At 46.1% G+C, this 18,911-nt stretch overlaps 1 protein-coding gene across 1 annotated transcript in view; it reads left to right on the top strand.

Moving 5' to 3' along the window:
* The first annotated feature begins 213 nt into the window (after positions 1-213).
* The window catches only part of TM9SF4 (transmembrane 9 superfamily member 4), a 45,149-nt gene continuing 26,451 nt past the window's right edge, over positions 214-18,911 (top strand). Inside the window, exons 1-4 of the mRNA XM_039318894.1 lie at positions 214-257; positions 10,727-10,831; positions 16,258-16,357; positions 17,830-17,998. Of these exons, the coding sequence (XP_039174828.1) occupies positions 237-257; positions 10,727-10,831; positions 16,258-16,357; positions 17,830-17,998 (395 nt within the window). The 5' untranslated portion in view covers positions 214-236. The remainder of the gene's footprint in view (positions 258-10,726; positions 10,832-16,257; positions 16,358-17,829; positions 17,999-18,911) is intronic.

Below are 18,911 nucleotides of genomic sequence, written 5' to 3' on the forward strand. Positions count from 1 at the left end.
AAAAAGAAAACGCGGAAAAGGCCCAACGCTTCCCTTTCCCAAAACCCTCTCCGTCCTTTCCCCCAAGGGCTGCAGCTGCTAGCCCGGACTTTCCCGGGCGTGGTGACCACGAGGAAGGGTCTGAGGACCAGGCCAGATCGGGCTGGGCCTTTCAAACGCCGTCACCATGGCGACCGGCGGCCTCGGCCAATCGCAAGCCACTTCCGGCGACGTCGGCGCCGACACGTGGATCCAAGATGGCGGCCTCGAGGGCTCTGGTGAGCGCGTCGCCGGCCCTCGGGCCCTGAGGGAGAGGTCGGGGGAGGGACGGGGGTCCCGGGGGGGGGGACTGTGGGGCGGCCGGGCCCTTCGGAGGGGGGCGAGGCGGGGCCTTGAACCCCCTGTCAGGGGAGGGGCATCTCCCCCCGCGACCTCCCCCCAAGCCCCTTCCCTTCCGAAGGCAAGAGGGTCGCCTGGGGGGGGGTGTCTCAGGGAGGGGTGTAAACCGCCCCCTCCTCACAGGGGTGGCCCGAGGGTCTCCTGGGGGGGCTTTTGGGTGTCTGTTAAGACACGGGAGCGGGGTCTGAACTCTTGGCTGGCTCCCTTCTGGGACGGGCAGGTAGTCCTCGACTTACAACCGTTCGTTTAGTGGCCGTTCGACGTTACAGCGGCGCTGCAAAAAAAAAAAAGAGACTTATGGGCACGGTTTTTAAAAAGTGTGTGGGGGGGGTCCCTGCTTGGGTGTCAGACTGGGTTCCCCCCCCCCGATGGATTCTCACCTGTTTTTTAGCACAAGCACTATATTTTGATTGATTGATTGATTATCTGTGCCATCAAATCATAGTTGACTTTTGGTGACACATCTATAGATTTTTCTCCAGGATGATTTGTCTCCCACCTGGTCCTTACAGGTCTTCTGATGGTGCCCTCACCACCACTGTAACCTGAGTCCATCCACCTTGGTCATCCATTTCTTCTTCCCTTCCACTTTTCCCAGCATCAAGTAGTAGTAGTAGTAGTAGTAATAGTAGTAGTAATAAAGTTGGAAGGGACCTTGGAGGTCATCTAATCCAACCCCCTGCTCAGGCAGGAAACCCTATACCATTTCAGACAAATGGCTGTCCAGTCTCTTCTTAAAAACTTCCAGTGTTGGAGCATCCACAACTTCTGGAGGCAGGTTGTTCCACGGGTTAATTGTCCTCACTGTCAGGAAGTTTCTCCTTAGTTCTAGGTTGCTTCTCTCCTTGATTAGTTTCCATCCGTTGCTTCTTCTCAAAGGAACTTGGTCCTGACATTGATTGATTGACTGAGGCGCCATCAAGTCAGTGTCGCCTTTTAGCAACCAGATGAATTTGATTTTCTCTAAGATGAACTGTCCCCAACCAGGTCCTTTAGGTCTTCTAATGGTGCCCCCACCACTACTGCCTGCTTTTATATACTGTTACCCTTGATTATGTGCCATCAAGTATGAAGTCATAGTTGACACTTGGTGACCACAAACGTAGATTTTTTTTCCAAAGTGAAAGTCCACTGTGACCAACTTCTTACAGTACCCCCATCACCACAACTCAGTCCATTTGCTGCTGGTCAGTCTCTTCTTCATTTTCCTACTACCTTTGTCAAAATTGTGGACTTCTCAAAGGGACGGTCTTGATGCTGATTGATTATGTGCCGTCAAGTCACTGTCACCTCTTAGCAACTATATCAGTGGTTCTCAACCTGTGGGTCGGGACCCCATTTGGGGTCAAACAACCATTTCACGGGGGTTGCCAAACAATGCAGTCCGCCATTTTTTCCCCCTTTTCCTTAGCTGTGCGACTCCCTTTTATTCTGTTGGCTTTTGAAAGCCAATAGAATAGACTCTCTTGAATAGAGTCTAATTCTATTGGCTTTCAAAAGCCAATCGGAATTGTCCAGGCTGTCTCTGCCCTGCTGAGCCCGCCAAAAGTCACATTCTGCAAACGGTGCTGCACCAATTGAGTAGTCCTCAACTTACGACCGGTTGGGGATCGCGGCATTAAAAAGGTTGAGAACCACTGATCAATGTTCGTATCACCTTCTCCAGGGTCTTCATATTGATTCATTGATTATTTTCCACCGTTGTCTCTTAGGAACCACATAGGTAGATCTTCTCAAAGATAGATTCTCTAAGACAATCTGTCTTCAACCTGTTCCTTTAGGACTTCCAACAGGGCCACTGTGTAACGGAGTCCCTCCACTTCACTATTAGTCACCCTCTTCTTCTCTTTCGTTCCACCATTCCCAACATTGTAGACTTCTCCAGAGACTGAGGCCTTCTGAAACTTCACATGGGTACAGCAAACAATCTTAGTAAAGATTTAACATTGTTAAAATAGGTTATTTTTTTTTTGTTTCCAGTTATCTGTGTTGGTTATGTTATATGATTACCTATCTGAATGTACATTGACAATGTGTACTCATCTCATCCCGGACATTCTTTTTTTGAACTATTACCATCTGGCAGAGAGTACAGGATAATAAAAACAAACACAAATAGGCTGAAAAAATAGTTTTTATCCCAGAGGTGTAACCATATTAAATACCACTGTATAGTGCAGAGGTAGGCAAGGCAACCTTGGCTCTTTTATGACTCACAGAGTGACTCTGGACAGCATGCAAATAAAATATTAACACGTATATAAAATTTAGAATTCAAAAAAAGGTAAAATTGAATAAAAAGCCAGACTGAAGGTTAATTTAAAGGCAGAAGGAGGGGTTCAAGATTTGGGACCGCAGATCAGTTTACCTTCCTTTTTGTTGCTTTGTCATTATTTATCTGGCTGGGCAGGGCCCATTTTGTAGGATTTAGCAGGCCTGTTACCTGCTCAAAGCAAACTACCTGAGACAGGATAGGCTATGGGTAGGTAACCTTGGCTCTTTTATGACTCGTGGACTTCAACTCCCAGAATTCCTGAGGCAGCCACGCTGAGGGGAAAGGGAGAGGTTTCCAAGCTGAGCCATGCTGGCCAGGAATTCTGGGAGTTGAAGTCCACCAGTCATAAAAGAGCCAAGGTTGCCTACCCCTGGTATAGTGCAGTGTTTCCCAAACTTGAGAATTTTAAGGCATGTGGACTTCAACTCCCAGAATTCCACAGCCAGCAATGCTGGCTATGGAATTCTGGGAGTTGAACTCCACATGCCTTAAAATTGTCAAATTTGGGAAACACTGGTATAGTGCAACATTGAAGTGCAATATTAATGGCAGCGCAGTGGTGAATCGAATGTGAAGGATGTGTGTATATAATGTATGTTCTTATTTGTGGTTTTTACTTGTGTGTAGTGTGGACTGTGGACAGTGCTTAATTTCGTTGTGAGTTACATACTGACAATAAAGATATTCTATTTCATTCCATTCTATTCTATTTTATTCTATTCTATTGGATTCCTCATGGTACATTATTTATATTATCTGTAAGTTCATTTTAATACTTTCAGCACTACCTTTTATTCTCTTTTAAATTGTCATCTCTTTTAGAAACTTTAAGGGAGATGAATGATTGGGATCGCCTGAAGTTTATTCTTATAAATTACTCATATCCAAAAGTGGTTGATTATTACATTGGCTCCCCCATCCCTTATTTTTGACAAATTTATTGTAACTATTTTACGGTGTTCTTTTTTTGACTTTTACGTCTGTGGTGGGTAGAATGTGTGAGGATCTTTTTGCAGACGCCCGTTAAAGTAATTGGCATTTCAGCAAGATTACCTGTGGTAATCTTTTATATGAAAAGTGGTAATCTTTTATAGGAAAAGTGCAAGTTGGAAGTACTCAAAATATCCAAATGCATGTTCTACAGCTGGGATGGACAGTCTTTTAGGGGTTGGTAAGGGAAGAAAAAATCTCATTTTTCCAACCCACAGAGGATGTGGTGGTTACACGATAGAAAAAAGCAGTTAAAAAAAAAAGTTGGCCTTTGAACATTTCGATGGCATGGGAAAGCTACATCCTACCACAGATTGCTCAGTGCAATCTGGAGCTTTCCACTTGGAATGAAAAATTCCACCAGAGCAGGAATGAAGAAGTATGTATTAAAGATGTGGAAGTCTTGTCAAGTCAAATCACCCACATTTATTTTGTGAAGAGTTTCTGGTCTGGAGAATCACAAAAAAACCCCAACAATCTAATGATCTGTTTCTGGAAGCAGGCTTATGCACCAGTTTCTAAATTAAACCGGTCACCTCAGCCTTTGAGTTGGTTCTTCATGGATGGAAGGAAAAAACTACAGGTATTCCTCGACTTATGATCATTTGGGTAGTGGCTGTTCATAGTTGCAATGGCACTGGGGAAAAAAGGACCATTTTTCACACGACCGTAGATCACATAATCGAAATTGGGACGCTTGGCAGTTGGCTCATATCTATGACGATTCCCGTGTCGTATGATCAATTTTTACAAGCAAAGTCTTGTGGAACTGTGGGAACTCAGCTTCACTTAACCAGGTTACTACCTTAACAGCTGCAGTGATTGACTTAACAGTGGCGAGAAAGGTTGTAAAATGAGCAAAACTCAGTTAACAAATGTCCTGCGTGCTCAGTTGTGGTCGTACGTTGAGGACTGCCTGTGTTCTTTCGGAGTTCTGCATTGGTTCCACTCCTTCCTACTGTGTTTTCCCCCAAATAAGACCTACCGGTATATAAGCCTTAATGTGATTTTTCAGGATGCTCGTAATATAAGCCCCACCCCCAAAATAAGCCCCAGTTAAGATCATCAGACAGACGAATTTAATACTGTATTTCCCCCCAAAATAAGACAAACTGGAAAATAAGTCCTAAAATTAGCAAAAATTAATATAAGACCCGGTCTTATTTTTAGTGAAACACAGTAGGCAGGCGGTTGCAGTTTGAATGAGTGAGAGCAGTGGTCCTCAGCCTGTGGGCTGCTGGCACATAGCCCCTCATTGTGCTAGCGCCGTGGCCACGGGGCGCAAAAGCAGGACGCTGCGCCATGGGGCGCAAAAAACGGGCTGCCGCTGTGCCTTGGGACACAAAAATGGGACGACGTGCTTCGGGGCACGTGGGAAGTTGTGGGAAGTTTGCAAAAGCAGATCAGGTGACCCCGGGATTCTGCGAGCGTCATCACTCTGAACCGTCTGGAGTTTGAACGCGTGAACCACGGGGACGCTGAAGCGGTCGTTAAGTGCGGAAATCCGTCCCGAATCCCTTTTTTTTCCAGGGCCGTCGTAACTTTGAACGGTCAACTAAGGGAGCTGTTTGTAAGTCAAGGGCTGTACTGAGGTACAGGCCGAGCAGGAAATGCTTTCAAAATTGTGACGGTGGCTCCAGGCCAGCTCCGAGTAGAATCCCAGCCAGATGCACACGTCGCTTTTCAAAGATTGTTCCGAGAAGGGTGCCAGTCAGCGATTTGAGGAATCTGCCTGATCTCCTGCCAGGGAGTGCCAGAGACAAAAGGGTGTCATTATCTACCGCAAAGTGGTTTGCCCATTGTCGTCCTTCCTGGATCAGGAAGTGTGTGAGTCAGGCCCTTTTGTCACCTTGCCATGTCATCAGTCATTGCCTTGCACTCTGCACTGGGTGTGTGTGTGGGGGGGGGGGAGCATAGCCTGCCTAGATGATTCAGAAACTTTATTTTCCACGGTGTCCTCTGCTTCCAAGGGGCAGTGTCAAACGCTGCTAACACCGGATGTTTTTGCTTTGACAACAGATGAAGATGCAGCTGTTTTCTTCTTTCCGCTCTTAGAGTTAGAATGTCAGTGTTTTTCAACCTTGACAATTTTAAGGCATGTGGACTTCAACTCCCAGAATTCCACAGCCAGCATTGCTGGCTGTGGAATTCTGGGAGTTGAAGTCCACATGCCTTAAAATTGTCAAGGTTGAGAAGCACTGAGTTAGATGATGCTTGGGGGGGGATGTGCACGGAATTCAACTGTTGTTGTTAGTTGCGAATCGTGACCCCATGGGCAACATTCCTCCAGGTCTTCCTGTCCTCTACCATCTTCTGGAGTCCAATGAAGCTCACGCCTCCTGCTTCAGGGACTCCATCCAGCCCCCTCCTTCTCTGTCGTCTCCTTCTCTTGCCCTCCATCTTTCCCAGCATCAGGTTCTTCTCCAGGGAGTCCTTCCTTCTCCTTAGGTGGCCAAAGGACTTGAGTTTCCACTTCAGGATCTGGCCTTCTAAAGAGCAGTCAAGGTTGGTCTCCTCTAGGACTGACCGGTTGGATCGCCTTGCAATCCAGGGGACTCGCAGGGGTCTTCTCCAGCACTGTAGTTCAAAGGCCTCCATTCTTTGGCGCTCAGCCTTTCTTATGGTCCAGCTTTCACAGCCATATATTGCAACTTGGAAAACGGTTCAACGAGTTCAACTGGACAGAATAATACTGAACCTAGCATGAGAATCAAGGTTGTTGAAGTAAGAGAGGATAAGAATTGGCGGGCTGGAGGTCTGGAGGGAAAGCCTGTGTTTCAAGCTAATTGGAGAATGTGATTTATGACTGTTAATTGGAGGAGGGAATTGTGCTTTGATACTATGTGCTCAAGGGAGGAGGGGGGGAAATTCAGTTTTTGGCTTCGCTTATGTTCATGCCGATGTTATGCTTCTTGGATAAAAGATTCTTTGAGGTAAACAATGCCTCGAAGTTCTTTGAAGAGTTTCATCTGTTGGAACCACGACATTAAGCCAAAAACCAGATCCAGCCATGTAGTGCAGCCGTTCACTTAGTGATGATTCGAAGTATAAAATTCGTAGGCTGCCCGTTTTCACTTGGAAGGTGACCTACAGCCGTTTTTCACACCTGCATCCCCAGAGTCCCTTGATCCAAATTTAGGCACTTGGCAACCGGCATGTATAAAGTCCTCAGCATACTGCGATTCATTTAGTGACCGAAGTTACAGTGGTATTGGAAAAAACAACTGATTTACAGGCTGTTTTTTTGCACTTACGACCGTTGGAGCCTCCCCACGGTCACAGGGTCCTAATTCGGACACTTGGCAACTGACTCATACTTATGACTGTTGCAGCGTCCCAGAGGTCACGCGATCTTCTGGCAAGCAAAGTCAACAGGGTTCGCTTAACGACCGTGTCACTAACTCAACAGCTGCAGGGATTCGCTTAACAAGGGCGACAAGAAAGTAAAACGAGGCAAAACTCATTGGAAAAAAAATGTCTCACTTAGCAACAGAAATTTTGAGCTCAATTGTGGTCGTAAATCGAGGACCGATTGTCCCAATGGTAAAGTGTAAGAAATCAGGAGCCAGAGTGGTTCAAATGACTATTGGTTTATTGCACACTAAAGCTCTCTGCAACAGGGCTTTTCAACCTTTTCACCCATTGTACCACTTGTAGGATATGGCAATATCCAAGTACCACCAGTCGACGAGCAAGGGGTCAAAAACTTGACCAAAAAAGAGGGGGGAAATGATGAAGTACAGGTAGTCCTCGACTTACAACAGTTTGCTTAGTGACTGTTCGAAGTGACAATGGCCCTGAAAAAAGTGCCCCCCCAAGCCACAGCCGAGCAAGACACCTGCCCGCCCGCCCCGCAGCACTCTTCCTCCTGTCCCAGGTTTTTATGGTTGTGAGCGTTTCTGTTGAAGATTGGCAGTGGGGGTGGGGTGGGGGGGTGTTTGGTTTTTATTCCCCGCGTCTGCTGGGTGGTTGCAGCAGGTTTTGGTCACTTCCCATGACCCTGGGACACTGTGACCGTCATAAACATGAATCAGTTGCCAAGCATCAGAATGTAAATCACAAGACCCTGGAGATGCTGCAACATTCCAGCTGATCGGTGCTTCTTCTGGGCTCAGAAGCGCCAGGATCAGCGCCGAGCTCCAGCTGGAGCCTGGTGCTGATCCTGCCACTTCCGCTGAACCCTGACAGCCCTGCAGCTCCAGCGTCTCTCGCTCAGGCTTGTACGGTGCTGCCACCGGTTCAGCTCATTCCCCTCCCCTGCTACTTTTCTAAGATGGTCGTGTATCCCCTGCCAGGTGCCAATGTACCACAGGTGGTACCAGTCCCACTGGTTGAAAAGCCCTGATCTACAAGAAGGGTTGAGGAGAGGACTACCTGTATTCTTCTGGGGTTCTGCACAGGTCCTACTCCTAAGTAGACAGTTCACATTTGATTGAGTGGGAAGAAGAATCAAGATGAAGCACGGCTGCAGGAATTGGGTATGGCCAGTCTACAGAAAAGAAGGACGAGGGTTGACATGATAGCAATATTCCAATATCTCAGGGGCTGCCCCAAAGAAGAGGGAGTCAAGCTCTTCTCCAAAGCGCCTGAAGGCAAGACGAGAAGGAACGGATGGAAACTCATCAAGGAGAGAAGCAACCTGGAACTCAGGAGAAACTTCCTGACAGTGAGGACAATTGATCAGTGGAACTACTTGCCTCCAGAAGTTGTGGATGCTCCAACATTGAACGTTGTTAAGAAGAGACTGGACAATCCCTTGTCTGGAATGGTATACTATAGGGTCTCCTGCCTGAGCAGGAGGTTGGACTAGATGACCTCCGAGGTCTCTTCCAACTCTGTTCTGTTTTCCAAAGCACCAGAAGGCCGGACAAGAAGCAATGGATGGAATCTGATCAAGGAGAGAAGCAACCTGGAATTAAGGAGGAATTTCCTGACAGTCGAGGACAATTAAATCAGTGGAACTGCTTGCCACCGGAAGTTGTGGGTGCTCCATCACTGGAGGTTCTCCAAGAAGAGACTGGACAGCCACTTGTCTGAAATGGTATAGGTCAATGATGGCGAACCCGAGTGCCCAAAAACTGGCCCCGCCCCTATCCCACCTGCCCGCAGGCCCCGCCGCAGATTGCCCAGGCAGCCCAGCAGCACCATGGCGGCCCCGCCCTCTGCCCATGCCCCGCAGCATCAACTGTACGGGATGGGGCGTGAGAGCAGAGTCTTGTCTACATACTGCCTAGCTGCCATGTCCACCTAGCCCGCCGAAATGCAGTTGGACCCGGCGAGGCTAGGACGCCCACAAATCACGCTGGAACTGCAAATGGAGCCGGGTGCCCCCTGTTGACGCCAGCGGCACCTCCTGATGACGTCGGACATCAGCGCCACCACAATGGCGCAGGAAGACGCGGGGCGGCGGAATGGCGAACGGAAGCCTCCCCGGAACTGTAAGCAGGTAGCAGCTCCGGTCGGCAAGGCCTCGCAGGGTCTGACACTTGGCTGCGCTGCTCCGCGTGGCCCACGCTCAGGGGTGATTCTCCTCCAAGGGAGCTGCTGGTGAGGGGGTCGTGGGGGAGGCGAGGCTGGGGCAACGGCACGCGTGCCCACAAAGAGGGCTCCGAGTGCCGCCCTTGGCACCCGTGCCATAGGTTCGCCACCACTGGTATAGGTTCTCCTGCTTGAATTGGGGGTGCTGGTCTAGAAGACCTCCAAGGTCCCTTCCAAGGTCTATTCTATCCTAGTAATAGTTCCATGAGGTGCTTTCGGACCCCTCCATGGAACCGCTCTCAGGGTAGGTTGAGGTATCAACAGTAGCCCAATGATACAGGTAGTCCTCAAGTTACGACCACAACTGAGCCCCGAATTTATATGGCTAAGTAAAACGGTCAAAACAAATGGGCGGTAGATAAGAGTGAACGGAATTCTAGGTGGGCTGAACTTAAGATCTCTTGTAGGTGCGAAGGGATTCGAGGCTAATGACACGCTTAACCCCTCCCCTTGTCTCAGGCTACACTGGCTGATGTTTTATTTCTGGGTCCGGCTCATAGTCCTGACTTACCTTGGGTTAACTTGGGGTTGGGATCTACAAGTGAATAAAATGGAACAAAACTTTTATTGATTTATAACGCAGCATGACATTCTTATTTTCTATTAATTTCCAAATGTCTTAAATTGTGCTTACGCGGCACTATTAATTGGTTGGTGTAAGATGGTGACAAATAGGAACATATTCAAGTAGATAAGACGTGTGTCCCGAACATCAGATTTTGTTGATGAATTGGGATCAAGGGAACTGTGGTTGTTTAAAACTTGGAAACGATGAATATTAAATGTTAAATTCAAACATTAATGGGAAACTAAACATTGGGAAAAACTAACTAGGACATTGATAAGTCTGTAAAGATTGAATGTTAAAATAATTAGGATACGTATAAACTAAACACTATGGATCAATGTAAGGAAGTTTATTTAATTGATATAATAAGAATTGTATTGGTTTAAACATGAGACAGTAAAAATTCCATATTCTGTTCCATTCCATATTATGTGCCATTCCTTGTTCTGTTCTATTCTATTCTATTCTATTCTATTCTATTCTATTCTATTCTATTCTATTCTATTCCTTATTCTATTCTATCCTATCCTATCCCCTATTCTATTCTATCCTATACTATCCTATCCCCTATTCTATCCTATCCTATCCTATCCTATCCTATCCCCTATTCTATCCTATCCTATCCTATCCTATCCTATCCCCTATTCTATTCTATTCTATTCTATTCTATCCCCTATTCTATTCTATTCTATCCCTTATTCTATTCTACTCTACTCTACTCTACTCTACTCTATTCTGTTCTATCCCTTATTCTGTTCTATTCTACTCTACTCTACTATACTCTACTCTATTCTATCATACACGTACCATAGTACTGTGTGCTCCTTCTGTGCTCTGTTATCCATGTGCTTTGTGCCATATGCTAAATAAACAAACAAAAACTGGACCCTGGAGACGATCCTTTTTGAGTCTCTCCTCCCTGTCTTCCGAACAGAGGTCACCCTGGTGACAAAGCGTCTTTTTTTATGTTTTGACAGAGGCTTACGTGCCCATTCGTCCTCTTGTGGCATGGGGTGAGTTGCTTCTACGTGCCAGGAGTGGCTCCCATCAATTTCCACCGGAACGCTCCTGTAGAAATCAAGGTAAGATGGCACCGAGTTTAATGTCCTCTATAACTTGACCCGGTTTAGAATCCTGGCCAAGTCTGATTGTAGTAGTTTGTCATCCCCCCCGAAAAAGAAAGAAAAAATTAAATTTTCCTTTCTGCAGACGGCTGCATTTCTTAAAGTGACCCTACTTGAAGACTGGGCGCTATCTAACAAAATAAAATTCAGTGGTGAAAAAAGTACATCTACATTTAGGCAAGAAAAACCAAATGCACAGGTGTAGTATAGGGGGTAACTTGCTCAATAGTAGCAACTGTGAGAGGGATCTGGGAGTCCTAGTGGACAATCCCTTAAATAGGAGCCAGCCGTGTGCTGCAGCTGCCAAAAAGGCCAACACAGTGCTAGGCTGCATCAACAGAGGGACAGAATCAAGATCACGTGAAGTGTTAATACCACTTTACAAGGCCTTGGTAAGGCCACACTTGGAATACTGCATCCAGTTTTGTTCAACACAATGTAGAAAATATGTTGAGACTCTAGAAAGAGGGCAGAGAAGAGCAACAAAGATAATCGGGACTGGAGGCTAAAACATAAGGAACGGCTGCTGGAATTGGTTATGTCCAGTTTAATGAAGGATGAAGAGGGACAGGATAGCAGCCTTCCAATCTCTCAGGGGCTGCCCCAAAGAAGAGGCAGTCAAGCTATTCTCCAAAGTGCCTGAAGGCAGAACAAGAAGCAACAGATGGAAACTCATCAAGGAGAGAAGCAACCTGGAATTAAGAAGAAACTTCCTGACAGTGAGAACAATTACCAGTGGAACTACTTGCCTCCAGAAGCTGTGAATGCTCCAACGCTGGAGGTTTTTAAGAAGAGACTGGACAGCCATTTGTCCGAAATGGTATAGGGTTTCCTGCCTGAGCAGGGGGTTGGACTAGATGACCTCCAAGGTTACTTCCAACTTTATTATTATTAGGGTGGTTGAAAACTGGAGAATACTGGGAGTAATAGTCCCAATAGACCTGCACAAAACCTCACCAGGGGGAGGCTGATCTTTTGCCCACATTGCCAGAGGGGTTACATTCCTGCTAACTTTTAGTGGTTGCAGGTCCAGTTACGCCATGTGTTAACGTTGAGAGTGCCACAGATTGCTTTGTGTGGTTTTTCTGACTCACGGCAAGCAGTCTCGCCTGTTAAGCCTTTCAAATATTTTAATTGACGTGGGAAAAGATGCTTTCACCTGTTGATCCTTTCACCTGCTTAGTTTCAGCTTTGCTCTCCCCCCCCCCCCCCCCGGAGCAGGGGAATTTACAGATTTTGACCTGAAACTGTTTTTCTCCTGACTCATTGTAGCTGTAAGGCAAGGAAAGGAATCTAAAAAGAAAAAGAAGAAACAGAATGTTATCAAACTTGGGACCTGCTTTACCGATGGTTAGAGCAGTGGTTCTCAACCTTTTTAATGCCGCGAACCCCAACCAGTCGTACGTCGAGGACTACTCAACCGGTCGTAAGTCGAGGACTACTCAACTGGTGCAGCACCGTTTGCAGAATGGGACTTTTGGCGGGCTCAGCAGGGCAGAGACAGCCTGGACAATTCCGATTGGCTTTTGAAAGCCAATAGAATTAGACTCTATTCAAGAGAGTCTATTCTATTGGCTTTCAAAAGCCAACAGAATAAAAGGGAGTAGCACAGCTAAGGAAAAGGGGGGAAAAAATGGCGGGCTGCGTTGTTTGGCGACCCCCGTGAAATGGTCGTTCGACCCCAAATGGAGTCCCGACCCACAGGTTGAGAACCACTGGGTTAGAGGAAAGAATAAAGGATTAGGAATTCAATATGTATTAGTGTATTTAAACTCAGACAGCAAATTTACTCTTATATTTATGGGAAAAAATTAATACCATCTTACATAAAATAAAATGAAAAGAAGACTGGATCGTTATACAAATTACAGAAGAATAAAAGTTATTTCTGGTCTGTTCAGTTACCTTACAGGGATAACTGTGGATATGTGAAGGGTTTTGAGTGAATTTCCTTCAATCTGGCCCCCTTTAGATATTATAGCTTCAGATATTATATTATGGATTATAGCTTCCATCATTCCCGCTCAATCTAGGTGATTTTCTTGTTATGGATGCCGGATCTTTCACAACTGAGTAATTCTGGTCACAGAATGTACCCACTAGAAACGGAAGATATTGCCTTTCAGCATTTCAGCATTTTGGAATATATGCAATCAAATACTGCAGGAAGTTATATAACAAAAAAAAAAAGCTTCTTTCGACGTGTAAAAAACAAGAAAAAAGTGAAGGAAATGATTGGTCCATTAGTGGGGGAAAGTGGCAAGAAGGTGACAAGCAACAGGGAGAAAGCAGAACTATTTAACTCATTTTATGCATCTGTCTTTACACAAAGGGAAAAAACAGTCCAACCTATGGAAAATAGTGCCGTAAAAAACAGACTAGAAACACAAGATCGGGAAAAAGATGGTAAGTGAGCACCTGTCCAGCCTAGACGAGTTCAAATCGCCAGGACCAGATGGATTACACCCCAAGGTTCTCCAGGAACTGGCAGATGTGATCTCAGAACCACTGAACTATATTTTTCAAAGATCCTGGAGCACTGGGGAACTACCGGAGGACTGGAAAAGAGCTGATGTAGTTCCCATCTTCAAAAAAGAGAAAAAAATAGATCCAGAAAACTACAGTCCTATCAGCCTGACCTCAGTACCTGGGAAGATCCTGGAAAAGATAATCAAACAACGAATCAGCAAACACCTAGAAGCAAACAAAGTCATTAATAAAAGCCAACATGGGTTTGTCAAAAACAGATCATGCCAGACAAATCTTATTGTATTCTTTGACCAGGTGACAAAATTAGTGGACCAGAGGAATGCTGTGGATATCATTTACTTGGACTTCAGTAAGGCATTTGATAAAGTAGACCACAGCCTACTATTCAATAAGATAGAAAAATGCGGGTTAGACAGCATCACCACCAGATGGATTCGTAGCTGGCTGACCGGCCGTACTCAGCGTGGGATCCTCAATGGAACCGCATCTACATGGAGGGAAGTGTGTAGTGGGGTGCCCCAGGGCTCTGTTCTGGGCCTAATGCTCTTCAACATGTTCATCAGTGATTTGGATGAGGGGATAGATGGGGAACTCATCAAATTTGCAGATGACACCAAGCTGGCAGGAATAGCCAACACTCCCAGAGACAGGCTTAGGATACAGGAGGATCTGGACACATTTGAACACTGGGCGCTATCTCACAAAATGAAATTCAGTAGTGAAAAAAGTAAGGTTCTACATTTAGGCAAGAAAAACCAAATGTACAGATATAGTATAGAGGATACCTTGCTCAATAGTAGCAACTGTGAGAGGGACCTCAGAGTCCTAGTGGACAATCACTTAAATAGGAGACAGCAACCTGCCTCCAGAAGCTGTGAGTGCTCCAACACTGGAAGTTTTTAAGAAGAGATTGGACAGTCATTTGCCCGAAATGGATAGGGTTTCCTGCCTCAGCATAGGGTTGGGCTAGATGACCTCCATAGTCCCTTCCAACTTTATTAATGCAGTTGTTGTTATCTTCTCTAAAACCACAAATGGCCAGAATTTGGGGTGATTAGCAGCCTCTTAGATTGTGCTTATTCATGCATGGGACAGTTGTTGCTGTTTATGATGTCTGAACCTTAGAATGAATGAAGATTGATTGATAGATTGATTGAATGAATGAATGAATGAATATAGGGTAAATAAATAGCGAGTAAATTAACACAGCTTTGCTTCATTAAAGCCATTCTACTGTCCAGCAAGCTGCATTGATCTACAATGAGTTCCCCAAGCTTGCACTGTCCCGTCTGGTAGAATTCTAGGGCACATTCAGTGTATGGGGAAAGTATTTGGGGCAGATTGACTATAGATTCTCATGTGGGTCATTCACCATTATACCTTTGCTGTATGCCAGGGGTCCTCAAACTTGGCCCTTTGATGACTGGTGGACTTCAACTCCCAGAATTCCTCAGCCAGGCATGCATGCCTGGCTGAGGAATTCTGGGAGTTGAAGTCCACCAGTCATCAAAGGGCCAAGTTTGAAGACCCCTGCCATGCAGTATGAGGCAATTTAAAAGCTCAGTAAGTCCAATAATTCAGCGATTATAGGAAATATATACTAGCTTTTCTAACCTGATCCCTTCCAGATGTATTTGAGTACAGCTGTTGCCAAACCCCCCCCCCCACATATCTCCTAACACTTGTTTGTTTTACAGGCACATGATTGTTTAAAATTACATTGGACTTCCCTGGGAAGGGATACTTGTGACCTAGGGTTATGGTAGGCAGGCAGGCAGGCAGATGAGGGGGGGGGGGGGAGAGACAGACAGAGACAGGATAGACAGACAGACAGATAGATAAATAGGTAGATGATAGAGGGGGACGTACAGAGAGATGATACAGGAGATGATAGATAGATAGATAGATAGATAGATAGATAGATAGATAGATAGATAGATAGATAGATAGATAGATAGATAGATAGACAGACAGACAGACAGACAGACAGACAGACAGACAGACAGACAGACAGACAGACAGTTGATAGAGGATAGAAGATAGATAGATAGATAGATAGATAGATAGATAGATAGATAGATAGATAGATAGATAGATAGATAGATAGATAGATCAGACAGACAGACAGACAGACAGACAGACAGACAGTTGATAGAGGATAGATAGAAGATAGATAGATAGATAGATAGATAGATAGATAGATAGATAGATGATAGATAGATAGATAGATAGATAGATAGATAGATAGATAGATCAGACAGACAGACAGACAGACAGTTGATAGAGGATAGATAGAAGATAGATAGATAGATAGATAGATAGATAGATAGATAGATAGATAGATAGATAGATAGGATGGACAGAGACAGACAGACAGACAGACAGATAGATAGATAGATAGATAGATAGATAGATAGATAGATAGATAGATAACAGGAGGTAGATGATAGAGGGTACGTATAGAGATGATAAGAGATGATACAGAAGATAGATAGATAGATAGATAGATAGATAGATAGATAGATAGATAGATAGATAGATAGATATGGATAGATAGATAGATAGATAGATAGATAGATAGATAGATAGATAGATAGATAGATAGAGACAGACAGACAGACAGATAGATAGAAAGATATGGATGGATAGATAGAGAGACAGACAGACAGACAGACAGATAATGATAGACAGATATATTAGATAGACCTATAGATCAGATTAGACAGAGAGACAATAACAGTGCTCCCAGCCAAAGGTCTGTAATGTTTTGTCTATAAACAGACTTTATTTGGGGGGGTGAAAGGAGGAGGATCAGGGGATCCTCCACTGGGATCCACTCTGATGTGAGGATTTGGGACAGACAGCCTCTCTTTCTCTCTCTCTCTTTTTCCCAGGCTGTGAAACTCACCAGTTCGCGGACACAGTTACCGTACGAGTATTACTCTCTGCCCTTCTGCCGGCCGGACACCATCAAATATAAAGCTGAAAATTTAGGTAATGCCCCAGTCCGCCTTGCCCTAGCATCGCCTTCCACCTGCCGTATTGTCCAGGTGCTGGCACTTCTCGTTTGGCGTCCCTGAAGATGGACACCTCTGGGTATCGGATCTCCAGCACCCCTTAGCAATAGCGCTTAGGCTTATCTACTGCTCCACAGTGCTTCACAGCCTTCTCTGAGCAGTTTACAGAGTCAGTCTATTTGCCCCCAACAATCTGGGTCCTCATTTCACCAACCTCAGAAGGGTGGAAGGCTGAGTCAACCTTGAGCCAGGCACACTGAAGAATTCTGGGAGTTGAAGTCCACCAATCATGCTCTTTTTTTCCAGAATGTTCCTTCAAGATTTCCTCAAAATACTCATACCTGCCTTACATATTCTATAGAACAGGGATCTTCAAACGTGGCCCTTCGATGACTGGTGGACTTCAATTCCCAGAATTCCTGAGCCAGGCACGCTGGCTGAGGAATTCTGGGAGTTGAAGTCCACAAGTCATGAAAGGGCCAAGTCTGAAGACCCCTGGTTTAGGACTACATGCCTGTATTGCATTCTTTATGAGGGGAAAAACAGCAGAAATCTTACCCTTGTTCTACATTTAGTGATAATTACCTCTCTTCCAGCTGTGGAGCCACAAAGCAGCCCACAAAAACCTGAACTAGGCCTCTGTCTATTCTTTTTTTTCCAGAATGTTCCGTCAAGATTTCCTCAAAATACTTTTACCTGCCTTCTATAGCAGGGGTCTTCAAACCTGGCCCTTTAATGACTGGTGGACTTCAACTCCCAGAATTCCTCAGCCAGGCACGCTGGCTGAGGAATTCTGGGAGTTGAAGTCCACAAGTGGGGTCTTCAAACTTGGCCCTTTGATGACTTGTGGACTTCAATTCCCAGAATTCCCTAGTTGGGTAAGGAAACATAGTCATTAGGAGTCAAGATTGACTTGACGAATCACGCCTGTCTGGCTGAGGAATTCTGGGAGTTGAAGTCCACCAGTCATCAAAGGGCCCAGTTTGTATGTAGGTCTTTGGTTATTCGGGGTTTCTCCCGCGTCAAATTGGAAGTGTCTTGGTGACGTTTCGACGAAGTCCCATTTGTCATTTCAGGCTGGTGTTTTCAGCTTCGTGCTTCAAGGAGCAATGTGAAGCACGAAGCTGAAAACACCAGCCTGAAGATGACGAATGGGACTTCGTCGAAACATCGCCAAGACACTTCCAATTTGACGCGGGAGAAACCCCGAATAACCAAAGACCTACATATACATATACATATATGTGTGTGTGTGTGTGTGTGTGTGTGTGTGTGTTTTCTGAGGTTTTATATATAAATATATAAAATTTATAAGCATATTTCAAATTTATTTATACATTTATATATAAGCCAAATATATTTGCGTCAATAGCTCTTTGTTTTGCCCCTAAGGTTTGAATCTCTGAATTGTTTTCTTCTTCTTCCACCCCTGCCTGGCCTTGCTCACAGGGGAGGTCCTGAGAGGAGATCGCATTGTCAACACGCCCTTCGACGTTTCCATGAACGTGGAAAAGAAGTGCAAGGTGTTGTGTCATGTCTCAAACAAGCCCCAGATGTTGACCAAGGAGAGCAGCCAACTGGTGGTGGAACGGATCCAGGAAGAATATTACGTTCACCTGTGAGTTCTCCTGACCTCAAAATAAGCGGCGCTCTGCCTTGCCTCCGGTGGGGCTGGGTGAGTCCTTTAGAGGAAGGGGTCCCCAACCTGTGGGCCGCTGCCCATTACCGGTCCGTGGCCTCTTCGCAACTGGGCCACAGGCACAGCCTCCCTCACCCCAGCATTGCGGGATCTTGCTCGGGCGAGCGTTGTGGCCGCTTGGGACCTCACTCACATGAGCATCCCGGCCGTTCAGGGCCTAACACTAGCATCGTAGCTGTTGGGGGCCTCACTCACACGAGCATCGGGACAACTCAGGGCCTCACTCACACGAGCATCGGGGCCTGACACGAGCATCGTGGTCACTCGGAACCTCACTCATCCAAGTATCATGGTCACTTGGGGCCGCACATGAGCATCGGGGCTGCCCGGGGCCTCACTCACATGGGCATTGGGGCCTCACATGAGTCTTGGGACACTCACATGTGCATCGGGGCCTCACTCACATGAGCATTGTGGCTGCTTGGGGCCCCACTCACATGAGCCTTGGGGCCCCACTCACACGAGCCTTGGGGCCACACTCACATGAGCTTTGGGGCCACACTCACATGAGCATCCCGGCCATTCAGGGCCTAACACTAGCATCGTAGCTGTTGGGGGCCTCACTCACACAAGCATCAGGACAACTCAGGGCCTGACTCACACGAGCATCAGGGCCTGACAGGAGCATCGTGGTCACTCAGGACCTCACTCATCCGAGTATCGTGATCACTTGGGGCCGCACATGAGCATCGGGGCTGCCCGGGGCCTCATTCACATGAGCATCGGGGCTGCCCGGGGCCTCACTCACATGGGCATTGGGGCCTCACTCACATGAGCATCAGGGCCTCACATGAGCATCGGGGCCTCACATGAGCATCGGGGCCTCACTCAC

This window comes from Crotalus tigris, unplaced genomic scaffold, assembly GCF_016545835.1.
Source record: "Crotalus tigris isolate CLP2741 ecotype Arizona unplaced genomic scaffold, ASM1654583v1 scf7180000021643.52994198:917841, whole genome shotgun sequence".
In the NCBI taxonomy this organism is placed as follows: domain Eukaryota; kingdom Metazoa; phylum Chordata; class Lepidosauria; order Squamata; family Viperidae; genus Crotalus; species Crotalus tigris.